This window comes from Lampris incognitus, chromosome 6, assembly GCF_029633865.1.
Source record: "Lampris incognitus isolate fLamInc1 chromosome 6, fLamInc1.hap2, whole genome shotgun sequence".
Classification (NCBI taxonomy): domain Eukaryota; kingdom Metazoa; phylum Chordata; class Actinopteri; order Lampriformes; family Lampridae; genus Lampris; species Lampris incognitus.
Window position 1 is genome coordinate 45,061,372 of NC_079216.1, and position 27,632 is coordinate 45,089,003.

At 45.4% G+C, this 27,632-nt stretch overlaps 1 protein-coding gene across 1 annotated transcript in view; it reads right to left on the reverse strand.

Moving 5' to 3' along the window:
* Positions 1–1,407: 1,407 nt before the first annotated feature.
* ldlrad3 (low density lipoprotein receptor class A domain containing 3) overlaps positions 1,408–27,632 on the reverse strand; it is a 115,323-nt gene continuing 89,098 nt past the window's right edge. Inside the window, exons 5-6 of the mRNA XM_056282213.1 lie at positions 7,352–7,757; positions 1,408–2,481 (exon numbers count right to left, since the gene is read on the reverse strand). Coding sequence (XP_056138188.1) covers positions 2,289–2,481; positions 7,352–7,757 — 599 coding nt within the window. The 3' untranslated portion in view covers positions 1,408–2,288. The remainder of the gene's footprint in view (positions 2,482–7,351; positions 7,758–27,632) is intronic.

Consider the following 27,632-nt stretch of genomic DNA (forward strand, 5'->3'; position numbering starts at 1 on the left):
CTCAGTTCAGCACTTTTCCTAAGAAGCCATCAAATTCTCTACGAGCGAAAACAGAATGGGGCTTCCAGAAAGATAGCAGTTTGACTTCACATAAAACAACTGGTTTGCAAGCCACGTGTGCTGCTACACGTGGCATTGTGGGTTGTGGGTGTATTAACAGACTGGATCAAAAAGGCAAAAAAAAGAGTGGCACAAAATGAGGTTGCTGACATCTGGCATGGCTCTTTCAGTTAGAGGAGCTACTCATAGGGCGTCCAGACAGCACGACGGTCTATTCTGTTGCCTACCAACACGAAGATCGTCGGTTCGAATCCCCGTGTTACCTCCGGCTTGGTCGGGCGTCCCTACAGACACAATTGACCGTGTTTGTGGGTGGGAAGCCGGATGTGGGTATGTGTCCTGGTCACTGCACTAGCGCCTCCTCTGGTTGGTCAGGGCACCTGTTCAGGGGGGAGGGGGAACTGGGGGGAATAGTGTGATCCTCCCACGCGCTATGTCCCGCTGGTGAAACTCCTCACTGTCAGCTGAAAAGAAGCTTGCGACTTCACATGTATCGGAGGAGGCATGTGGTAGTCTGCAGCCCTCCCCGGATCAGCAGAGGGGGTGGAGCAGCGATCGGGACGGCTTGGAAGAGTGGGGTAATTGGCCAAGTACAACTGAGGCGAAAAAGGGGGAAAAGTCCACAAAGAAAAAAAAAAAAGAGAGAGGCACAAAATGGGGCTGGTGACACATCTGACGTGGCTCTTTCAGTTAGAAGAGCCACTCATATTAGTGGCCCTGTTTATACACGGGGCACATTAAGTTGCCCTTTTAAAGAAGAATCTGCTTTACTGGCCACGTAAACCAAATTCCATCAAACGTGTACTGTACTTCAACAGATTCTCAGTCCAAACTTTACACGGGTCAGTCTAGAGTTGCTGACTGTTGAGACAGTGGAAGTAACTTTTGTGAAAGACAGAGAACCTGGTGAGCTTTTGGAAGGAAATACTTTATCAAATTTGGCAGAGCTTTTCTAATACTTCCCTAACAAAAATTAAACAATAATGATAATGTAAGGATTAACTGATATTCATATGTACGGTTAATTACATTTTCACATTTACACTGAAAACCCCCCCAAAAAAACACACACTTTGATTGATGAATAGCACAGATAGGCTGCAATAGAATATATCACTGCTGTCTGAGTGATTCTGCAAAACCCATCATGTGTCTCTTAAGGCAATCCATGCAACGCAATGAGATGATTTCCATACAACTGCCTGAAGCACTCCAAGAAACCTCACAGTGTATATGTGAAAGAAAGAAAGTGACTTTTGTCTGAACTGCCTGCATACTGTTGATTTGCTATAAAGGGCAGGCATTGTACATGCCAAAATACATGTACTTTTAATCTTCATTTGAACACTTATCACAAGTGTAGTGTACCAACTCCAGTAAGAACAAGGCACTAACTTGGAGCTCTACAACTCTCGAAATTGATCAAGCAGTAGTAAGAAGAAAAAAAAAATCCAGAATTTGGCCCTTTCCATCATTTCAACACACACACACAAAGTCGGCATAGTCTTTTAAGATGTAAATCAAACATGACATACATATTTTTCATGTGTGTCAGGTAAATGTCTTTATAAAAAGAACCTTGCAACATTAAAGGGGAATTAAGAAATGGTCTACGTCAATGCTCCTCGAGTGCTTCTGTAATTTGTTACACTAAGGAGAATAACAACTGCATTATTAGGTTGTTGTAATCTATATTTAACTTCGGCCAACAATGCACAATGCTGCATAATTATTATGGACAGCACAGTAACCTTTCTTGGTAGATGGTAATAAAATGCATGATACTGACCATAACTGGTCAGTTATGCCAGTTTAAAAGTTAATCTTGCAACTTCTCTGGAGATGCAGGTGCTGGTTGAGGTCCAGATTTTTATCTGTTTTTTTTCCAATCATAAACAGCATTTTTATAAAGAATTAACAAAATGAGAATAAATTTACAGATTGAATGTGCCATTCGCTCAGGTGTTTGTGCAGCTGTCACACCAGCAGAGGGCGCCAGTATACAAGAGCTGTTTGGAGAGGTGAGTTTGCCTCAGTCAAGTGCATTGGTCAGCCAACTGTGTGGCTAGCAAGAGAAGAGCATTGCAGTTTCTCAGTCTCAGTTGGTTCCCAATAGCAGAATGCTTTGAACCATCCCCCGGGGAGGGCAGCCCATTCCTTGCTCCACGGGGCAAAAGGTCCTTCAGCCCCAATACTCTCTATATACAACCATTTTTTTCCAAGAGAAACTACAGCTGCTCTGACTCTTCTCTGGAGCACGGTCTAGGCCTAGGTGCTGATGCCACAGTTCTTGGTGTGGAAGAGGCAGAGTTGTGTGCTGTGGGCTGACTGGAGGCCTCATACTGGGGAAGCTCTCCTTCCGATGGCAGCTCCGCATCTTGGAGGTAAGGAGGCGGAGGGAGGTCAAACCAGGGAGGCCGGCTAGAGGAGCACAAAGGTCAGGTTGTTCCATTAAGAATACATTCTTCAGGATATGCACTACGTATTTCAAGGGCTATCGGACAGATGAGATTTTTGGTTAGCGATCCCCGTTTACAAAAATAATTGAACATTTCACCAAGACTTAGAAACATCATAGAGTTATGATCAGAATATTAGGGTCTAAGCATAACTTTGTCATTTGCAATAATTGCAGATTTTCTCACAATTCCTTATATTCGTATTTGTCCATGATCAGCAGCGGCAGTCTTTTCTTTTTTAATACACAATCACACACACACATATATATATACTATATATATATATATATATATATATATATATAGAGAGAGAGAGAGAGAGAGAGAGAGAGAGAGAGAGAGAGAGAGAGAGAGAGAATGACATGCAGAGACAAAGGATAAAAAGCCACTAATGACACATCCTTAGCGATTCTGTATTTCCATATGGGCATTCACTCCATATGCTTTGCTGTGCACTTCTTACAGTTTTTATAACCTAATACAATTAAATCTGCTTTGCTATATTCTATATATATATATATATATATACACAGTGCATCCGGAAAGTATTCACACCCCTTCACTTTCCCCACATTTTGTTATGTTACAGCCTTATTCAAAAATGGATTAAATTCCTTTTTTTTTCTCATCAATCGACACACAATACCCCATAATGACAAAGCAAAAAAGGTTTTGTAGAAATTTTTGCAAATTTATTAAAAATAAAAAACTGAAATATTGCATGTGCATAAGTATTCACACCCTTTACTCAGTACTTGGTTGAGGCACCCTTGGCAGCGATTACAGCCTCAAGTCTTCTTGGGTATGACGCTACAAGCTTGGCACACCTATATTTGGGGTATTTGTCCTATTCTTCTCTGCAGATCCTCTCCAGCTCTGTAAGGTTAGATGGGGAGCGTCACTGCACAGCTATTTTCAGGTCTTTCCAGAGATGTTCAATGGGGTTCAAGTCTGGGCTCTGGCTGGGCCACTCAAGGACATTCAGAGACTTGTCCCGAAGCCACTCCTTTGTTGTTTTGGCTGTGTGCTTAGGGTCATTGTCATGTTGAAAGGTAAAACTTCGCCCCAGTCTGAGGTCCTGAGCGCTCTGGAGCAGGTTTTCATCAAGGATCTCTCTGTACTTTGCTCCATTCATCTTTCCCTCAATCCTGACTAGTCTCCCAGTTCCTGACGCTGAAAAACATCCCCACAGCATGATGCTGCCACCACCATGCTTCACTGTAGGGATGGTATTAGCAAGGTGATGAGAGGTGCCTGGTTTCCTCCAGATGTGATGTTTGGCATTCAGGCCAAAGAGTTCAATCTTGGTTTCATCAGACCAGAGAATCTTGTTTCTCATGTTCTGAGAGTCCTTTAGGTGCTTTCTGGCAAACTCCAAGCGGGCTGTCATGTGCCTTTTACTGAGCAGAGGCTTCCGTCTGGCCACTCTACCATAAAGGCCTGATTGGTGGAGTGCTTCAGAGATGGTTGTCCTTCTGGAAGGTTCTCCCATCTCCACAGAGCAATGCTGGAGGTCTGTCAGAGTGACCATTGGGTTCTTGGTCACCTCCCTGACCAAGGTCCTTCTTCCCCGATTGCTCAGTTTGGCTGGGCGGCCAGCTCTAGGAAGAGTCCTGGTGGATCCAAACTTCTTCCATTTACGAATGATGGAGACCACTGTGCTCTTTGGGACCTTCAAAGCTGTAGAAATTTTTTGTACCCTTCCCCAGATCTGTGCCTCGATATAATCCTGTCTCGGAGGTACACAGACAATTCCTTTGACTTCATGGCTTGGTTTCTGCTCTGACATGCACTGTCAACAGTGGGACAGACAGGTGTTTGCCTTTCCAAATCATGTCCACTCAATTGAATTTACTACAGGTGGACTCCAATCAAGATGTAGAAACATCTTAAGGATGATCAATGGAAATAGGATGAACCTGAGCTCAATTTTGAGTGTCATAGCAAAGGGTGTGAATACTTATGTACATGCAATATTTCAGTTCTTTATTTTTAATAAATTTGCAAAAATTTCTACAAAACCTTTTTCACTTTGTCATTATGGGGCATTGTGTGTAGATTGATGAGAAAAAAAGGAATTTAATCCATTTTGGAATAAGGCTGTAACATAACAAAATGTGGGGAAAGTAAAGGGGTGTGAATACTTTTCGGATGCACTGTGTATATATATATATATATATATATATATATATATATATATATATATATATATATATATATATACACTCACCGGCCACTTTATTAGGCACACCTGTCCAACTGCTCGTTAACGCAAATTTCTAATCAGCCAATCACATGGCAGCAACTCAATGCATTTAGGCATGTAGACATGGTCAAGACGATCTGCTGCAGTTCAAACCGAGCATCAGAATGGGGAAGAAAGGTGATTTAAGTGACTTTGAACGTGGCATGGTCGTTGGTGCCAGACGGGCTGGTCTGAGTATTTCAGAAACTGCTGATCTACTGGGATTTTCACGCACAACCATCTCTAGGGTTTACAGAGAATGGTCCGAAAAAGAGAAAATATCCAGTGAGCGGCAGTTCTGTGGGCGAAAATGCCTTGTTGATGCCAGAGGTCAGAGGAGAATGGCCAGACTGGTTCGAGCTGATAGAAAGGCAACAGTAACTCAAATAACCACTCATTACAACCAAGGTATGCAGAAGAGCATCTCTGAACACACAACACGTCGAACCTTGAGGCAGATGGGCTACAGCAGCAGAAGACCACACCGGGTGCCACTCCTGTCAGCTAAGAATAGGAAACTGAGGCTACAATTCGCACAGGCTCACCAAAATTGGACAATAGAAGATTGGAAAAACGTTGCCTGGTCTGATGAGTCTCGATTTCTGCTGCGACATTCGGATGGTAGGGTCAGAATTTGGCGTCAACAACATGAAAGCATGGATCCATCCTGCCTTGTATCAACGGTTCAGGCTGGTGGTGGTGGTGTGATGGTGTGGGGGATATTTTCTTGGCACACTTTGGGCCCCTTAGTACCAATTGAGCATCGTGTCAACGCCACAGCCTACCTGAGTATTGTTGCTGACCATGTCCATCCCTTTATGACCACAGTGTTCCCATCTTCTGATGGCTACTTCCTGCAGGATAACGCGCCATGTCATAAAGCTCGAATCATCTCAGACTGGTTTCTTGAACATGACAATGAGTTCACTGTACTCAAATGGCCTCCACAGTCACTAGATCTCAATCAAATAGAGCACCTTTGGGATGTGGTGGACCGGGAGATTCGCATCATGGTTGTGCAGCCGACAAATCTGCAGCAACTGCGTGATGCTATCATGTCAATATGGACCAAACTCTCTGAGGAATGTTTCCAGTACCTTGTTGAATCTATGCCACGAAGGATTAAGGCAGTTCTGAAGGCAAAAGGGGGTCCAACCCGGTACTAGCAAGGTGTACCTAATAAAGTGGCCAGTGAGTGTATATGTATGGTTGTAATTCTATTACTGTCGTCTACTCTGTGTATTTGACACCTATTGCATGTCCATTGGTCCTGGAAGAAGGATCCCTCCTCTGTTGCTCTTGAAGTTTCTCCCAATCCCCCCCACCCCATGAGGTTTTCTTGTGGAGTTTTTCCTCATCTGTGTCAAGGGTCTAAGGATCGGGAGTGTCGTAGATTGCCCTGATTGTAAAGCCCTTTGGGACTACTTTGTGGTGTTGGGCTATAAAAATGAACTCGACTGGTTTCATTCGAAATCATACTAGGATGTTTACATTTTTGAGTACAGACTATTATTTGTATCAGAGTCTGCAGGTGTACTGTTTTTTTGTTTTGTTTTTGTTTTTTGAAAATTTTCTTCCCAATTGTACCCCACTCTTGCGAGCCGTCCTGGTCGCTGCAGACTACCACATGCCTCCTCCGACACATGTGGAGTCACCAGACGCTTCTTTTCACCTGACAGGGAGAAGTTTCATCAGGGGGATGTAGCACGTGGGAGGATCATGCTATTCCCCCAGTTCCCCCTCCCCCCTGAACAGGTGCCCCTACTGACCAGAGGAGGCGCTAGTGCGGTGACCAGGACACATACCCACATCCGGCTTCCCACTTGCAGACACGGCCAATTGTGTCTGTAGGGATGCCCGACCAAGCCGGAGACAACACAGGGATTCGAACCGGCGATCCCTGTGTTGGTAGGCAACAGAATAGACCGCTACACTACCCAGATGCAGGTGTACTGTTCTTAAAGATGTCCATAAATGAGGCCCACATCTTTTCAAGGTCTTTGCTTTCCTTTTGTAGCAGCAAAAATAACTCTTGATTGAAAACGATCAAATATGTAGTCCTACATTTTTGAACGTATTATTTGTGCAGAAAGAAAATCTGAGCTAAACAATGAGGAACGTTGATAATATCCTTGACAAGTTATTCTAAATTCAATCTGTGTGAACAACTGATATGTAAGGGATATTGTGCTAATAAATTTACAATTATATTAGCTTGTGGTATAATTATTCCTTATATTTGATTATGAATTACATCGGTGATGAGGCCCCGCACTTCCTCCATCACAGAAACATCTTTTATTCTTTTAATCAATAAAATATGGTTCTGTAATGGAGTGTGCGCTGCGACTCATCACTGATGAAATCAAACCCTTATTTAAGGTAGTGCCTCTACTCCAGGTATCTGAGCGCAGTTTTGATTATACAGTCCTTCAAGATCTGTGGACCTGGGGAATTGGTGTTGACTGCTGTTGCTCTGCAAGTGAGTCCAAATATGCAATTCCATATTTTCTTATACCGTGGAGTGGACCAAGCTTTATGAATTATCATACAAATGCTGTAATGTTGCCCCTCCTTTCCAGCTCACCTGGCATCCAGAACAGCCTGAGAGTATGACGGAGGTGAGTCCATGGAGAGCCCAGAGGGATACAGCGCCCCGGAGAGAAGCTGCAGACCCGGGGGAGTTGAGCTGTACCGGCCTGTCGTGGTTGGCGAGCTGGGGGAGAGTCCCGGACCACCGGGGTGCACGTGTCCCCGGTCCAAAATCACCAGGCGAGACAGCAGCAACGGCTGGTGGTGGTGGTGGTGGTGATGGGAGCCGCCTCTTACGCCTCTGGGTAGCAGGACACTCCGTTTTCTCTGGTGATGCAGAACCAGGGCCAAGAGCGCCACCACCAGGACGAATATGACGGCGCTGCCTATGACGGCGTAGGTGATGCTGGGATAGTACCGCAGACGGTAGTCCAATGTCACGAAGTCTTGCCCGGGAGCCTCTGAGGTCAAGGGAGAGATGGATTGCAGGGAGAAGGGGATCGAGTTCAGGATGGGAGAAGTCATGTGGATGTAAGGGGGTGGGGAAAAAGGGGGTAAGGGGTGAATATGGAGAAACAGAGGAGAACGGGGACGAGGTTAGAGGAGATCGTTGTGAACATCAAGCCTTAAATGACTTTCTAGGGTTCATTTTGAAACAGATTCTATGTGACTCAATCGAGGCCCGTCTCTCCCCGAGATGAGAGTGGTACATAATGAGCTAAACAGCAGTCAGACTCTACCCGGGAGCTCTCCACCGCGATGAGCAGAACAAAAGCAGCATCATGTAAAATGTATAGGCGACAGCTGAGTCCCAGATGCACAGTCACTCTCAGATATATCCTGTCAGTCTTTAAGAACCTCAGTTCTTTGTAAGAAGGAAAGAGAAAAGAAGAGTTAAAGGGAGAGAGAGTGAGCAAGTGAGAGAGAGAGAGAGAGATGTACTTGTTTCTTTTGGGGGGCTGAAAAAGCTTACAGCAGTTTTACATAAAAGAGAGACACCGAGATGCTTGGCGGAGAAGATGAGAGGAGGCAGAGCGACACTGGAGACCATCTGACATTACACCATATAGGGAAGAAGCCCCACGGAGAAAGTCTGGGAAAACACAACATTTGGGATGGGAGCTGGGCGGCAGTCAAAGCACCAGCACAACCAATCAGGCTGCCTGAAATGAGGTAAGGGAGGACTGTAATGCCAGGCAGCACTACAGCTTATCAGTGCAGATGGGAAGAGGGAATAGCACTTAGGCAATTTCGTTGACTGATATTACTGTGGGAGAATTTAAATCAGTGCTGGCGGTGCAGCTCATATAAATGGTGTATCAGCTGCTTTACTAGCGGAGTACTGTGGCTCTGAGCGAGGGATGAGGAGTTCCCATTTGCCGGAGAGCTGCAGCACACTGCTGTTAAGGGGGAAGGAATTAATAAGAGGCGCAATAAAAAGCATTTTATTGTAGCAGTTTAAGTTGAAATTACACTAATGCCTGTAGAGACTGTATACATCAAAACCGTCTGTGCCTCATAAAGGCGTTCAAAACGCTGGTTTGAGTACCTTCATGTGGCATCAGGGTGGTATAAATATATGCTCAGCACTGGCTAGTATAAATATATGATTGTATGCTTGATTAATGGAAGCATATTTGACAATTTTTTCCCCTCTTTTTAGACTCCCCGCCCCCCCTTTTCTCCCCAGTTGTACCTGTCCAATTACCCCACTTTCCCGAGTCGTCCCAGTCGCTGCTCCACCCCTTCTGCCGATCCGGGGAGGACTGCAGTCTACCAAGTCTCCTCCGATACATGTGGAGTCGCCAGCCGCTTCTTTTCAACTGACAGTGAGGAGTTTTCGCCAGGGGGATGTGGCACATGGGAGTATCACACTACTCCCCCCCAGTCCCCCCCTCCCCCGAACAGGCGCCCCCAACCGACCAGAGGAGGCGCTAGTGCAGTGACCAGGACACATGCCTACATCCGGCTTCCCACCCGCAGACACGGCCAATTGTGTCTGTAGGGACGCCCGACCAAGCCGGCGGTAACACTGGGATTCGAACCGGTGATCCCCATGTTGGCAGGCAACGGAATAGACCGCTATGCTACCCAGACGCCCCTATTCGACAAATTTTACATCTCCATCCCTTCACCCTTGTACAAACAAAGTATAATATCCAAAAAGTTATTCAGACAACTGAATGGTACGAGATATCTTAAGAGTAAATCAATAGTCCCAAAATGCTCTCATCGATGGACCTGATCCCTTGAAACAGCGAAGCAGGCAAGCCTCTCTGGAGTTGTGGAAGTTTTCCAGGCTTAGACAGACTTACAGGCTCGGAGGGGATAATGTAGGGTACAGACTCCATATACATGGAAAAGCAATGTGCACAGGGGCCTCAGTGAATCCTATCAGATTCACATGAGCAGACATGAAATTAAAAATTAAGAAGAAGCCCATAGTAAGATGGAAACCTTCACCGTTGAGCTTACGGATTTGATTTCAAATGAGAGCACAGTATATGTAGTAGAATGTGAGTCCTGCACCTCGGGAGACAACAGACTGAACTTGAGAAAAAGGCATATTGGAGGTCCTGGGGGGGATTTTGAGGTTGTTTTTTTTCTCTCTTCCAGAAAACATGCTGCATATTTCCTCAACGTTCAACCTCACCTCCAGTGCCTGAGTGACTTTTCAGAAACGCTTCCAGTGAGTGTAAATAGTGTGTGTGTGTGTGTGTGTGTGTGTGTGTGTGTGTGTGTCTGCACACACACTGCTGCGGTTCCAACATCAACCATCCTGGCACGTAGCCTGCTTATATACCAGTGTGTAGTTCAGGGCCCCAAGCCTTAATTGAATCCAATCTATTTCAGATGTTGCACCAGCCTGCTGCCCTAACAAGGTACCAGTCAATAAAACAGGCACCCGACCCCAACCCCTCCCATGTTACGTAAAATTGGCCAGTCGTTTTAAATGAACCTTATCCAATTAATTCTAAACTGGGCTCTCTGTAAAGTCAAGAGCAAGAGGAATTATTTCCATTCTTACATCAGCTGGAACCCCCACCCCCCCCGCCCCACAAATAAATTGTTAAAATCACTGCCACCATATTCTGCCTGCTTTTCAGTGCAGCCCTGTGAGGGAAGGGAGAAACCCACACGAGAGACGTATAATGCTGTAACCATAACAATAACAATGGGAGACTACTTCATACATTAGTGGCAGAGACCTAAAAGACTGTTTCGAATCTCACAGGAGATGGAAAAAAGAGGGAAAAACAGAGGAAGGGATTGAAGCTGGCTCCCTTTGTTGGAAGAGGGGTCCAGCTTGTTTCTGTCCCCTGCTGTGTGTGTGAATGAGCTGTTTTTTAAGATGTTAGCAGTCTAGTTCCTCGAGGCACCATTTCACTGGTGTTTCACACGCTGATGGGAATAGTCAGAATCGCAGTGATATGTTGATGTTTTTGTACCTGAACACACAGGCATCACTACAGTGTGCACCCACACACACACACACACACACACAGATATAGCATATTTACCAACCCTTCTGTTTTCTCCGGAAGCTGCTACCAATTTTCACGGTCCTCTTCCGCTGTACACCCGGGTTGTAAATGGACTCAGGTTCACAAGCTTCCTCTATAATCCCATTCAAATTTCATTCCTTATTATTTTTAATATTCGAATTATATTCGATTTTTAATGCTCAAATTTAATCTTCTATTAATGTTTACTATGGACCTATACACTGTATGCACAGGCTTATGCAGTGCCACTATCAGCATGTGGTTGTTATACATTCTGACCACTAGAGGGCATTCCACCATTACAATACTGTTGACGGAAATCCAAAAAGTTTCCTCACATCTCTTCTTAAATGGCGAGGTGTGGTGATCTCCGTGGGTGGATCACTTCCTGCCATGTCTGATATTGACGTTAGCACACTGCACATGAGATTGTGATTCGGAGTCAGACTCAGAAAACCTTATTGTTCATCAGACGTGACAAAAGCAGGTAGGCCGAGGTGAGAAGGATTTGCTAAACTCGTGTGGGATTTTTAACCTAACCTTAATCCAATGCTTGTGAACCACTACTGTGCTGTATGAAGTGCACATGTGCCACAGTTTCGCAAATTTAGGGCAACCATCTACACACAAGAGGCAAGAAGGGCGAGATTCACTACCATTAGCCAACCATGGGTGTATTACCAAACGGGCCTACGGGGCCCAAGGGCTGAGGGGGGCCCTAAACCAGAGCCTCTGCATGTAGTCCCTGTTATTAACTTTGCATTTCTTGTCGCCTAGTTAAAGGGCTTAGTCAATCATGTCAATAACAGAGCCTCAAAAGTCCTACTGACAAACTGAAGGAACAGCCTAGTTAATAGTTAATATGCTGTTGGCATTACTTGTGTGTATGTGCACTGTAAATCCTGTTGAGGTACAGGTTAGTTATTGTGCTGCGGGCTGCAAATCAGTGTACCTGCCCTGCTGGGGGGGTGGGGGGTGGGGGGGGCTTTTACACATCCGTGCCCTGGGGCCCATTGTCTCACGATCTGCCTATGTAGCTAACACATTTAAAAAAACAAAGAAAGAATAACATACAAATTTGAATAGTCATTTCGGCATTCGATTAGTATTTTCTTTATTTAATTTTTTCTTTTTTCCTACTGTTTGATTTATATTTGACTCCTGGAATTCGTTCCAACAGCCCTAAAATGGACCATGACCCAGAATGGAAACATAATGGTATAGAAAATGAATCAGTGGACTTCCAAAAAAAAAAAAAGAAGAAAGAAAAAAGAAGTTAAGGATAAAATTACAGCAGCAGTAGTTTTTTTACTTTAATTTCATGCCACAACGCCTCTGTTTTTGGGACTCGTAAGGGTTGGCAAGTATGAGATATAGATCTAGCAGCAGACACCCATGTGCGCGCGCACACACACACATACACACACACACACACACACACACAACCTTTCGTTGCAGCTCTCCCAATGACATCTGGCACCACTAACAGGGTTTCTATACTCTTAGTGCTCATAAACCTTCTCCATCTGGAGGGGCCAAGGTGCAGCCTGTCAAATGGGCCACTTTAATTACAGTAGAGTGCCTCCTTCCCACCTTGTGCCATCCCTTCAGCTCTCCTCTCATCTTCTTCTCCCCTCCCCTGCCTCCCCTCTTTTGTCCTTCGATAATTTCTTTCTTCTTCACCTCAAATTTACTGCCCCCCCCCGCCCTCACTTCATCTGTCCCCCCGTCTTTGTTTCCTCACTCTGCTTTCCAAACCACTTCTCTCCCCTTAACACCACTCTCCTCTCAACAGAGATGGCATGGATATGGCTTTCATAATATACAATAGTTGCATTCAGTTCAGCCCAAACACTGCAGGGTGCACATCACAAAAAGCAACAACATGCCTCTCTCTTTTATCCTTTCTCTTAGCGCTTACTCTCCCTCGCCTCCCTTACTCTCTTTCATATTTAATTATTTACTGTCTGCATGCATCTCATACCTCAGTGAAAACGCAGATATATATATATATATATATATATATATATATAGTGTTTTTTATTTTTTTTCAGAAACCGTCAATGGTGTTGATAAAAGTGCATAGCCAATTCACCTGACCTACATGTCTTTGGACTGTGGGAGGAAACCGGAGCCCCCACAGGAAACCCACGCAGATGGGGAGAACATGCAAACTCCACACAGAGGATGACCCGGGACGACCCCCAAGGTTGGACTACCGCGGAGCTCGAACCCAGAACCTTCTTGCTGTGAGGTGACCGTGCTAACCACTGTGCCGCCATATATATATATATATGTATATGTGTGTGTACACACACACACACACACACACACACACACACACACAGAAGAAGAAGGGTCAAAGACACAGTAACTGGTCACTGGATGAGGGAGAAAGCTCAATCGGTGGAGAGGAGAGGGATAAAGAAATGGGGATAGAGGTAGACAAATCAAAAGGGAGGGTAGGTGAGAGACAAGCAAACAGATCGAGCTTTGAATCATCGCATGCTTCTTCAGGGTGTGTCGGCTCAGCAGACATCCTATATCTGTTACGCTGCACTGGACCTTTTCAATCCCTGGCCACCCTGCTCAGACTAGCCCCACATCCTCTGTGTTAACCAGAGCCCCTGCTGCAAGCCAGCACTATGGGGCACACACACCACACTCGGAGGGATAGAGGAAGGTCGTGCTTCAACACACAAATTCCTATGAGGCATGAGCCATCTTGAGAACATGTGATAACAGGAGATACCGAGGTGTCCCTATATGCAATTGGCAACACAGCTAATGTTCATTATCACTGTTCACACACACACACACACACACACACACACACACACACACACACACACACACACACACATACATCACTGTCTTTGCATTTGTTAATAAGGTGTATTAATGAGAACAACCTCCCCCCTTTTTCTCCACAATTGTATCCGGCCAATTATCCCACTCTTCCGAGCCTTCCCGGTCGCTGCTCCACCTCCTCTGCTGATCCGGGGAAGGCTGCAGACTACCACATGCCTCCTCCGATACATGTGGAGTCACCAGCCACTTCTTTTCACCTGACAGTGAGGAGTTTCGCTAGGGGGACGTAGCGTGGGGGAAGATCATGCTATTCCCCACAGTTCCCCCCGAACAGACACCCCAACTGACCAGAGAAGGCGCTAGTGTAGCAACCAGGACACATACCCACATCTGGCTTCCCACCCGCAGACACGGCCAATGTCTGTCTGTAGGGATGCCCAACCAAGCCGGAGGTAACATGGGGATTTGAACCGGCGATCCCCATGTTGGCAGGCAACAGAATAGACCGCTACACTACCCGGACGCCCTGATGAGAACAATCCTATCTGCCATACAAGTGTAATTTGGCTGACCACTGTAGGAACGGAGGATGTGCATGTCATCGTAATACTGTAAACACAAAATATTTCAATCATCAAACTACAGGCAGGAGGATATCTATCAAACAACACATTAACTTCAAGTCGGGCCATCGAGTATATATATATGTTGACCTACTCCTGCAGTCTGGCATATGCAAGACAAACCAAACGGTCTAAAGTTTGGATTTTCTGAACATTAAACAGCCATTAGAAAATAATATTCAGAACATGGACTGGACTAACATTTTACAGAGGCACTTCATGAGTCACCCTCAATTTTGGGCTTTGTGGGGATAAAGTGCATCACCCCATCCAATAGAGGTGGTAACATCCTTCAAAAACTGGACCAATGTAAAATTTACCGGATTAACAGATTGACCCAAAACGGCCTTAACAGTGGTTTCAGCTTGAAAGTTTTTTTGTGATTGATTCATTTGTGTGTTTTGGATTTTGAGATACTTTATTGATCCCTGTGGGGAATTCCACTCTGCATTTAAGCCATCCTAGCTGTGTAGCTAGGAGCAGTGGGTAGCCGCCGTGCAGCAGCCGGGGACCAGCTCCAGTTCGTCTTGCCATGCCTCGGTCAGGGACACAAACGGGAGTATTAACCCTAACATGCATGTCTTTTTGATGGTGGGGAAAACCCACCGCAGACATGAGGAGAACATGCAAACTCCACACAGAGGACGACCTGGGATGACCCCCCAAGGTTGGACAACCCCAGGATTCAAACCCAGGACCTTCTTGCTGTGAGGTGATAGTGCTAACCACTGGACCACCGTGCCGCCCCCCAAAAAAAAATTGGTTTGTGTAATGTGTCAAGTGAATGGCTACGGGTGTTTTTCTCCTGTCATGTCTGTGTGCCCAACGTGCATCCCATATTAGCGAACGCAAACATGGTGATTAGTTCAGATTGTAAACAGTGATAGTGACCATCAGCTGTAATTGTTGCCAATTGTAAAAAAGAATGTACTGATACCTCCCGTTTTCACACACATACACACACACAAGAAGGCTGGTTTGCTGAAGCACATCATTTATCATAATATGAGCGTATTATCATGCAAAGTGAAAGGCAGAATGAATGATTGGTGGGACATGCTACCTTCCACCCTTTTTTGAGAGTTGCAGCAACACAGACTACACTTTCTTTCTCTCTCTCCCTCTGTGACATGCTCCTCCAAGTCATGCTTCTCTATCAGAATCTGACAAACATCGTGTCTCGTGTCTGAGTGAGAGTAGAAGACAAGAAACCCTTGGGAGCGGGTGGGTGGCAGGCAGAGGGTTGACTCAGTCAAGTCACGCCTGATAAATAAGCCTCCCTGGGTTTGAACACAAAGGAGATGGAGCAGCAAATCCTCCAGCAGATGCATTTAAGTCTGGCACTGTATCTGATGGTGACCGAACAAATCTGACGAATTGAATCCCGTTGCACATGAAGTTGGTCAGATGTAATATTTCTGATCCATTAATATTGCAAATGCATGCATGAATGTTATTCAGCTTCTACTACTACTACTACTAATGATAATAGATTTTATTTATAGTACACTTTTCAGAGTACTCAAAGACACTTTACTTAAGCTAAAATGAACATAAAAGCCACACACCAAAAACGTAAAACACAACATTAATCACGCATTAAAAGCAATTCTGAAGAGGTGAGTTTTGATTAACGGTTTGAATGTGGAGAGATCGGTTCAGTCTCCAACGTGTTTGGGGAGAAAGTTCCAGAGGGAGGGAGGGGGCAGCTATGGAGAAGGCTTTGTCGCCCCAGGTATGGTGCTGCAGAGCCTTTTGATGTTGTGTGTGTTTGTGTGCATGCGCGCGCGCGTGCATGTGTGTGTACACACGCGCGCGCACGTGTGTGTGTGTGTGTGTGTGTTTTATTCAGTGAATGAAGGACTAAGGTCTGCATACTCCTTTTGAGCTATATTTTGCCTTTTGGGCCTTTCCCTATTTTTGGAGACTTTTTGCAGTTTTTTTGTATACTTGCTGCATGTTTTCACAGTGCCTGATATATCTATATCTATCTATATCTATCCATTATCCAAACTGCTTATCCTGCTCTCAGGGTTGCGGGGGTGCTGGAGCCTATCCCAGCAGTCATTGGGGTGGCAGGTGGGGAGACACCCTGGACAGGCTGCCAGGCCATCACACACACACACACACACACACACACATTCACCTCAAGGGACAATTTAGTATGGCAGAGGAAGCTGGAGCACCCGGAGGGAACCCACGCAGACACAGGGAGAACATGCAAACTCCACACAGAGGACGACCTGGGATGACCCCCAAGGTTGGACTACCCCGGGGCTCAAACCCAGGACCTTCTTGCTGTGAGGCAACCGTGCTAACCACTGCGCCACCGTGCCACTATATACACACACATACATTTATATTTTCTTTACAGGTACTGTTCTGGCTTATTAGCTTGTTCCCTCTTATCTCCTTTCCTTCTTTGGAATGACTGTGTGCATTCATGTGACCGTCAGCTTGTGTTGATTGTCCTCCCTGCTGACCAGCAGTTGAAAATTATTTAGCCTGCCTCTACAAGTAATGCCGGTTTTACCCAGTCATATTTGACTGAGGAAGATCTGACTGATCGAAATGTTGCAAATAAATTAGTTGGGGTTTTTTTGGGAGCAATTTATTGTGCAGACCTTACTGTTTCATTCTAGTTTTGCAATTTCTGTCTTGCACCTTAATGATATTTTCTGGATGTGTGCACACTTGGTTCCTCTTCTGATGTTTATTTTATTCACCCATGCCTTTTTAAAAAGGGAACACACACACACACACACAGTTTGTATGCATATGTGTGTTTGTTTGTTTCATTTATCCAAAGGGGGAACTTTTGCAGTGGAGAAAAATCTAGCAATGACAGTGGGTGGTGGAATAAAATGAGACAAATGATTGCCGCACCACATTATACAAGCAGTAGAGACACTCCTGTTGCAAATGGCACCATCTAAAAAGAAACACAGGACTTACATTACATTATAGCACCATTTATGAGGATGAAGTGGTCATAGATAGCTCGGAAAAATTCATACCAGTTGAAATGAAATCATGAAAACAGAATGTCTCTTAGCCGCATGACAAGAGCATGAGACAGACCTGTGGCAGGTACATACATAGACACATACACACACGCTTTCTCCAGCCACCGAAGAAAACCTAAAGACATTACAACCCAAATGGCTACCGAGTGTGGTTAAAACAATTCATGAACCTCTGCTTTGGCTGTCTTATCAAACTACGCAGTAGACACATCAGCAGCACACACACCGTTTGGTTTCTTTGGATACAAGTTTTTTTGTTTTTTTTTTGGTCACTCGCTAATGGAGCACGTTCCTTATCCTGATTGACCACCTGCCGCTGAATATGCTAATGGCCGGCTCATGAGAGAAGGGTCGAGTGAATACATGAAAAGAGAACAGGCTAATAAAAGACTCCACATGTCTTAATTGCTGCACTTTAAAACACCTCTGAACAGCGAATGGAGATATATTCCCCCTGCGGTTCATTCCTGAGGGAGAAGACAGGGGCTGCACAGATGTGCTGTACTTTCCCTTCACACTTGATGACTCATTCTGTATTCAAAAGGAACCATCTTCCAAAAAAAAGAAGAAAAAAAAAGACTGAGGAAACAATGAAAAAAAAGAAGAAGGAATGATCGTCTCACTCCGGCATTCCAGGGGCTTCTGTCTTGTGTCACCTGCGGCTATGTTTTGGCTGATAGGGGGCGGCGGGAATAGTGCTTCCTCCTCATACCAGAGTCACTGTGTCTGACTGTAATTACAGCTGTGGGACCACAGGCTCCTCTGGTAGTTTTGTTGCCAAGGTGACAGCAAAAACAACGGTTTCGTGACGCACTGCCCAGTATCGTTGACCTGCTGGGGCCAGGTGGCGACTCTGCAGCCACCTCAGAATGAATAAAAGGACCACAGGGAGAGCAGAAGGGAGGAGTGATTTGTGAGAAGACCATTAGGGGGCAGACAGTTCACACGTTTTTTTGGCTACACACACACACACACACACACACACACACACACACACACACACACACACACACTTTCATGCACAAACACTCACATACACACAATTACCTGTGAATGTAAGTCTTTCTCAGCATTGAGGCACAACCCATTACACTCACCCAATAGGACTGGGCGCTCCTCCAGAGAGGCCAGCAAGGAGAATGTATTACCCAGGGAGCGAATGGGAGTCTTACCATCGCGGACAATGCCCATATGGTTGACAGGCTTCAAACATACCAAAAAGCAGACACACACACACACACATGAAATTAATCAGCCAGGCACACACTAATGTGCACACAGGCTTTCATGCATTTCCAAAGTCAATCAGCGGTAAAGACCAGACATATTCACATACTCACACACACACACACACACAAAATCCATACATACCGAGATACTTACACTCATTTGAGCACAAATAAGATGAAAAAAATAAAAGAATGTCAACAAAATCTGAAAAATCCTTTCATCCTGGTCCAGAGCGACTCAGCTAAACCCATGTGACATGGCGCAGAAATCTAAAAAAGGTGGGGGGGGGGACACTACAAACACGTAGTTGGGGATTGGTTAGTGCAGTCAAGCCTTTATTCTGCCCAGACTCTACTGGCATCACAGACAGCGTGGAGAGACTGAAAAACAAACTCGTAAAAAAACGAGTCTGGTTTCTGCGGTTGTAATGAACTTTGCTAAATGGGGCACTAAAACCACGGCTCACTCCTTTGCCCTTCTTCTGTCTCCTCACCGGTCCTTCCTTTTCAATATTTCCCACTTCTCCTCTCAGTTGTCCAGAGTTACGGCGTTTGCCTGCTTGCTGTGATCTACAGCTGAAACATCGGCAGTATGGCTGCCGAGATAGACGCCTATGTTCGGATACGCCGAGGTGCGAGAGATGTGGAAACACTTGATGCGCTGTTCCAAACGCAGTGTTTGTCCAAATACCGTCAAAGGTCAAGTCACAATAGTCCTGACGTTGTCCTTGATGAATTGGAAGTGTTTTCACAGGTTATGCATGAGGTGGCTGCATGACATGATATATGTGGGTTGAATGCCGCCTCACTAAACCATGCCTGCTAACTATCAGACTGAACTATCCACATCAGATAATTACTATTCATGGCCCATGCTTCACCTTGTTGCAGTTACTGTGCCCTGCCATGTCTGATACGTCTGTTCTGGTTAGTACGCTCAGAGAGAGAAGACGTTTAATGAGGGTGTGGGGGAAGACAGAGAGAGAGAGAGAGTGGGCCCGTGTTTTGTCTGTCTTCATGCCGGTTTGTCTATGTATCTGTTTGTCACTGCGTGTACAGGGCCAAGCGCCACTTTGGGGCAGGGAGGTTTTTCATGCTCCATCGGGCCCCTATTTGCCTGTCCTGTAATAACTTCTCCGCTCCATTGCCTGCCTCTATCAGGGCCGTCATAACACTCAGTCACAGTGTATTGCGGGCAGCTGCAGGTTGGAGGGGGGGCGACTTAATGGATCGCTCCAACCGCTGAAGAACATCACCAGAGGAAGAGGTGGGTGCAGGAGTAGATGTGACAGACTGTGGGTTGAAGGGCAGGTGAGAGGGGGGAGAGACTGATAAAAGAGCAGCCGCCTCAAAAGGTTGGGACACTTAATGGGATGGTGGGCAGAAATAAGGGAGTGATGAAACAGGGGGGTAAGTGTGAAAATAATAGAACGTTTATAATAGTTATCATGTCAATATCGATACTATCGCTAATGCCAATAACGACAACAACCCTTAACACAGCTGCTAAAAGCACGACTTGTTACTACAATTACTACTAATGATAATACTACATGGCCTGTCAGAAGTAAACGAGTAACTTGTTTAACTCCAATTAGAAAAAAGTGCCGAGATTACAATTTTCTGCCCAAAGCTTCAGTTCATATCTTGATGTATGTCTAAACATGCCGGGCATGTAGATGATCATGTAGGGTAGCAAACCAGTGAGACAACTGTTAACGTTGCATGAGTAATGAAAATAAAGGAAAACAAATGAACAAAAAGAAGAGGCAGGAGCCAGAAATGATAGAAAGTCCCTAAGTTTGGGACCATCTCCAATTAAAATGCAAAGAAAATGTGGTGGTCTGCATTGCAAATCTGAACTTGCCATCTTAGCCGCACAACGTCCCTGCTGCAGCGCCTCAACAGAAAGCATCCTGCCCTCAGTTTTAATTGACTGCCATCTTTCTGTACAGTCAGTGTCACCTTACATTAAAGCATGTAATAAAACATCTGAGGGCATCCAGGTGGCATGGCAGTCTATTCCGTTGCCTACCAACACGGGGTTCGCCGGTTCAAATCCCCGTGTTACCTCCGGCTTGGTCGGGCGTACCTACAGACACAATTGGCCGTGTCTGCGGGTGGGAAGCCGGATGTGGGTATGTGTCCTGGTCGCTGCACTAGCGCCTCCTCTGGTCGGTCGGGGTGCCCAGGCAGCTGGCGACTCCACATGTATTGGAGGAGGCATGTGGTAGTCTGCAGCCCTCCCCGGATTGGCAGAGGGGGTGGAGCAGCGACCGGGACGGCTTGGAAGAGTGGGGTAATTGGCCAAGTACAATTGGGGAGAAAAAGGGGGGAGGAGGAAAGATATAATACAACACGGAAACGTTGGAACACTGATCAGAAATAGACGCACATCAAAAAGAGGGAGCTATTCCACTACAGTGTAATAACGTTGCACAACAGTGCCGTTAAATCGCTCACCAAAGTGAATTTTACATTACACTGTTGCTCTTAAATAAAACACAAAGGAGTGAGTAAAGATGGGTTATGTATCTCGTGTGCATATGTGTGTGTGTGTGTGTGTGTGTGCGCGCGCATCATAGGGAGTCAAGACTCAGCAGGAAGTCCTGCAACTGAAACACGAAAGACACAGGTTCCTCTTTAGACATTCTTTTCGATGGAGCAGCAATGTGATGTGATGTGGTTGAGAGGGGTAGACTTTTTTTTTTTCCCCTGACAAAAAGGAAGAATAGGGAAGGGTGAGAGGTTGGAGAGAGCCGTTGGCCGGCTTTGACAACATGCCCGTCCCACCAAACCTGAGGGGGTCTGGTCTCCATGGAAACTCTGTTGGTCTGGGCACAAAAGGTGAGTAGGGAAGTGGAGGCAGAGAACTAACGGGCCTGAGAGTAGATACACACAGACATAAAGAAAAAAGACAATCACACATGTGCGCGTGCGCACACAACACACACACACACACACACACACACACACACACACACACACACACACAACCCCTTCTAAGGAAGATGAGTGATAACAATTGGGAGAATAAGGGTTTTTTTTTCAGGCTTTGTGTGTGTGTGTGTGTGTGTGTGTGTGTGTGTGTGCGTGCGTGTGTGTGTGTGTATTAGTTTTGGGATGAGATCCACAGGCTTAGTCCAGCCTCCCCAGGAGGGAGGGGGAGACTCTTATAAACTGTAGCCTGCAGCTGGACCGACAAAACAGCAGCCAGGAGGAGACCGGAGTCACGCAGCAGACAGGCAGAATCAGAGCAGCTCGTCCGACGGACTCAGCGATGGACGCCTGATATGAAACGTCTGGTTCTGAAGGGCAGGCTGCAGCCCTTTCTTAAGTCAGACATTGCAACACTGGAGTGTGCATCTTTAAAATCTGCTCTGGCTTATACTCCTAAGACCCAATAATGTTTGTTGGGTCTACAAATGTAAATACAGATCATGAAGTATTTACAAAATGATAATTCTTTGAAATAAGATGACAAGTGGGGAACATAAGCAATGTATTCGATATAAAGGAGAACCAGGAGCTGAGAATTTAGCCATGTCCCGTTATGTAAAATTAATGTGATCTGAGACTTGTTTGGAGAGAAACAAGATATTTCTTTTACTGTGATGCACAGAGACAGGGACAGACATCAGGTTAGAAACAGGGAGGTTATTTAAGCTCAGGTCTAATTATTCAAAGCGTGGTAGCAGGAGGGAGTTTAGAAGGAGGCTGTTTCACTTATAAATGGGAAAGCCACAGCAGTGACCATTGGATTTCTCTCAAACCCTGTATTTCTATTGGCTCTCGTGAACCTGACTTTTATCTCCTACCTTTTCAAAATGAAATGAAAGCCACTTTATTTTGTCATTGTATGGTTACAACTAAATCTGTTCTCTGCATTTAACCCATCCTGTTGTATAAGAGCAGGTGGGCAGCTGCAGGGCCCAGGGACCAACTCCAGTTCTTCTTTCCATTACCTTGGTCAGAGGCACAGACACGAGTATTTTTTATTATTTTTTGGAGACCCCCCCTTTTTTTTTTCTTGTACCCGGCCAATTACCCCACTCTTCCGAGTCGTCCCAGTTGCTGCTCCACCCCCTCTGCCGATCCGGGGAGGGCTGCAGTCTATCACATGCCTCCTCCAATATAGTATGTGGAGTTGCCAGCCACTTCCTTTCACCTGACAGTGAGGAGTTTCACCAGGGGGACGTAGCGTGAGAGGATCACGCTATTCCCTCCGGTTCCCCCTCCCCCCCGAACGGGTGCCCTGACCGACCAGGGGAGGCACTACTGCCATGACCAGGACACATCCCACATCCGGCTTCCCATCCGCAGACACGGCCAATTGTGTCTGTAGGGACGCCCGACCAAGCTGGAGGTAACACGGGGATTCGAACCGGTGCTCCCCGACAGACAGGAGTATTAACCCTAACATGCGTGACTTTTTGATGGTGGGAGGAAACCGGAGCACCTGGAGGAAACCCATGCAGACATGGGGAGAACATGCAAACTCCACACAGAAAGGACCTGGGACGGCCTGGGGTTCAAATCCAGGACCTTCTTTCTATGAGGCAACAGTGCTAACCACTGGGCCTCTGTGCCTACCTTTTTGTGCCCCCCCCACCTCTATTTCCTTTTTTGTCCACTCTCTTGCATTTCACTCACTCAGACAGAATATCTCTGCGCACCGCTGAGCACCCATCCATCAGCGAAAAATGGCAACGAGTTCCCTTCAAGTACCCGAACAGCATTCTCTTTTTTCCCCCCTCACAGAAACTGTGCATCTCGAGTGCTAATCTTTCCCTAGGGGCTATGGGTATGAAAACAACCCCTTAGGGTTAAAGACTATGTTTCCCCTGCATTGAGACACAGCTTTTGTGGATTCCCAGTATAAAAACCTCATGTTAGAAAGAGCTAGGTACACTACCGTTCAAAAGTTTGGGATCACCCAAACAATTTTGTGTTTTCCATGAAAAGTCACACTTATTCACCACCATATGTTGTGAAATGAATAGAAAATAGAGTCAAGACATTGACAAGGTTAGAAATAATGATTTGTATTTGAAATAAGATTTTTTTTACATCAAACTTTGCTTTCGTCAAAGAATCCTCCATTTGCAGCAATTACAGCATTGCAGACCTTTGGCATTCTAGCTGTTAATTTGTTGAGGTAATCTGGGGAAATTGCACCCCACGCTTCCAGAAGCAGCTCCCACAAGTTGGATTGGTTGGATGGGCACTTCTTGCGTACCATACGGTCAAGCTGCTCCCACAACAGCTCAATGGGGTTCAGATCTGGTGACTGCGCTGGCCACTCCATTACCGATAGAATACCAGCTGCCTGCTTCTGCTCTAAATAGTTCTTGCACAATTTGGAGGTGTGTTTAGGGTCATTGTCCTGTTGTAGGATGAAATTGGCTCCAATCAAGCGCTATCCACTGGGTATGGCATGGCGTTGCAAAATGGAGTGATAGCCTTCCTTATTCAGAATCCCTTTTACCCTGTACAAATCTCCCACCTTACCAGCACCAAAGCAACCCCAGACCATCACATTACCTCCACCATGCTTAACAGATGGCGTCAGGCATTCTTCCAGCATCTTTTCATTTGTTCTGCGTCTCACAAACGTTCTTCTTTGTGATCCAAACACCTCAAACTTGGATTCATCCGTCCACAACACTTTTTTCCAGTCTTCCTCTGTCCAATGTCTGTGTTCTTTTGCCCATCTTAATCTTTTTCTTTTATTGGTCAGTCTCAGATATGGCTTTTTCTTTGCCACTCTGCCCTGAAGCCCAGAATCCCGCAGCCGCCTCTTCACTGTAGATGTTGACACTGGTGTTTTGCGGGTACTATTTAATGAAGATGCCAGTTGGGGACCTGTGAGGCGTCTGTTTCTCAAACTAGAGACTCTAATGTACTTATCTTCTTGCTCAGTTGTGCAACGCGGCCTCCCACTTCTTTTTCTACTCTGGTTAGAGCCTGTTTGTGCTGTCCTCTGAAGGGAGTAGTACACACCGGTGTAGGAAATCTTCAATTTCTTAGCAATTTCTCGCATGGAATAGCCTTCATTTCTAAGAACAAGAATAGACTGTCGAGTTTCAGATGAAAGTTCTCTTTTTCTGGCCATTTTGAGCGTTTAATTGACCCCACAAATGTGATGCTCCAGAAACTCAATCTGCTCAAAGAAGTGCCCATCCAACCAATCCAACTAGTGGGAGCTGCTTCTGGAAGCGTGGGGTGCAATTTCTCCAGATTACCTCAACAAATTAACAGCTAGAATGCCAAAGGTCTGCAATGCTGTAATTGCTGCAAATGGAGGATTCTTTGACGAAAGCAAAGTTTGATGTAAAAAAAATCTTATTTCAAATACAAATCATTATTTCTAACCTTGTCAATGTCTTGACTCTATTTTCTATTCATTTCACAACATATGGTGGTGAATAAGTGTGACTTTTCATGGAAAACACAAAATTGTTTGGGTGATCCCAAACTTTTGAACGGTAGTGTACTTATTCTACTAACTTTTCCTAATGCTAAGTGCACACCACACAACTTTCAAAATCCAAAAAATGCTGTACACGCTCACACTACAGAACATTCTGTCTTGGTTCATGTTGTCGTGGTGCGCACAAAACACAACCGATTGCAGATCAGGTTCGCAAATTATAGGATCTTCCAACTGGAGGTTGAACTATCTGCTCCTGAAACTCCACTGTCACGCAAAAGCTCATGGGAGAGGTGTCTTTTCATTTTTAATGCAACTTTTACAAAATGGAGCTTGCTATTCAAGTTTGGACTAATTTGTGCCAAAAACAGGAAAGGAGGAAAGAAGTAAAAATTAAATGATTGAGGGGAGATGCAGGCAGCAGGATCGTCTGTGTTTTTAAGTCGTCTTAGTTGCGTCGCCCCCTGGTTTCTTCTCGTTCTCTCATTGTCTGTTACACATCTCTGGTCTCAGATATGCTAACACGAGTTTAGGTACAGATAATTTCAAACATGCTTCAAAATGTTGCAGGGTCTGGGATGAGAAACAGACTGAGTCGGGATATGTCTCTGAACTATTCATATTACAAGAGCATTGATGATGGGCACAAGTGCCAATCTGACTCTGATCAGGGTCTTTTGTCGCAAATCTCAAAAATGTGCCTCGGACAGGTGGATCGGGGGAAAATTTGAGTAGTATACACCAGGTATAATGGGTTGTATCCCAATAGTTACACAGTATATTGCAGTGATTTTCAGGATTCATTAGTACCCCTTGCCTTGATGTGGTCTTTCTGTCTGTCTGTCAGTCAACTTTACAGGAAAACAGCTATACAGCAGGGCGGCATGGTGGTGCAATGGTTATTGCGGTCGCCTCACAGCAAGAAAGTCCTGGGTTCGAACCCCGGGGTTGTCCAACCTCGGGGGTTATCCCAGGTTGTCCTCTGTGTGGAGTTTGCATGTTCTCCCCGTGTCTGTGTGGGTTTCCTCTGGGTGCTCCGGTTTCCTCCCACAGTCCAAAGACATGTAGGTCAGGTGAATCGGCCATACTAAATTGTCCCTAGGTGTGAATGTGTCGGCGCTGTAATGGCCTGGTGGCCTGTCCAGGGTGTCTCCCCACCTGCCGCCCGATGACTGCTGGGATAGGCTCCAGCATCCCGCAACCTGAATTCGGATAAGCGGCTTTGATAAAGGATGGATGGAGCTCAAAATGTTCTGGAAAGATGGGCAATGGTCTCTTGATGACCTATTTAATTTTGAGGGAAATTTGGTCAAGGTCATGATTCGGGTTATGAAAAAGGTCAAAATTGCTCTTTGGCCATGACTTTGTTGAGAATGGATCAATTTGCTTCAAAAGCAACACCAAAATTGGACATAATAGGTACACATTTTTATGTCGTTCTCAGAGTGCTTGTGTTTGGATGCAAAGACATCACAAGCACCTTGTGGTTAGGAGATATGCTAGCCATCTGTCATAGGTTTGCAACCAATGGTGCAATGGTATACATGGTTAATAATAGCCTATAGCCTCATTTCAAGATACCGCAAGAGCAGGACAGAGCTTAATATTAGTCATACAAATATCCTGCTGTGCCGAATATAGCATGTAACTATGAGACCATAAACAGCAGGAATACAATTCTTTTAACAAAATACTGAGAGGACATAGCTTAAGTACAACAGACATAGTACACAAGCAGAGAAATCAATCAAAAAGCAATGACAAAGGCTGCGCTGATCCCTCCGCTGAATAACATACACACAAATGGATACACAGTATACAGACCACACAGACACACAAAAAGACACAAACCATACAGTCTTCCTGGTAACCCTATCTACGTGAGAACTAGAGGTGAAATGAGACCTCGCAAGTGTTTGAAGTTCAGGTTGAAGGCATCTGATCCAGCGCACAAAGCAGAGATCATATTTACCAAGTCAGGGTTAATTACAAGGGTTTGACATTTTCTTAATTACGCTGAGATATGTAAGACTGCATAAACACACCATGTAAGTATGCACATTGCAGCATGTACACACCCATGTGCACAGTGCACATCCCAAAGAAATATACAAACACACACAAGCGCCTGCTGCAATGTTGTGTGTATAAAAATGTATGTGTGTGTGTTTGTATGTAGAAGGGCAAGTGAAGGCTGAACCAGGCCATGTGCCAGCATGGAGAGTGTGGTCTAAGGCTGGGCATATCTATCATTGTAACAGAAAGCAGTAAATCTCCCTTCTATCCTGGCATTGCTGGCAGGCCATCTACTGATAAGTCTGAGCTCAGAAAGGAAAGGATCTGGGGAGGTTAGGCCAGGAACTGGCTTCAGATGAAGACAGTTACACCATGCAAGCACAGACGCACTCCGTACACACAAACATATGAACACGCACACAAACAGAGATCAGCGCACATAAAAAAATGCCAGCTTCCCCCCGCCTTTAGTTCTGCCCCATTCTTCTCCCTGTTAAGAAACAAAGCAAGACCTCTGATGCCCGTTCCACGGTCTAATCCTCTCTCCCTCAACAATAGGCCTGGTCAGCCAGTGAAGGCGCGAGGGGCCCTTGCCTCTTTATCAAAGTCAAACAACACAGCAACATTGCAACCCATTGCTGAAGGTCTATGGCTCCCGCTCATAAATCTCTGTTCAGCTTCGCTGGAATCAA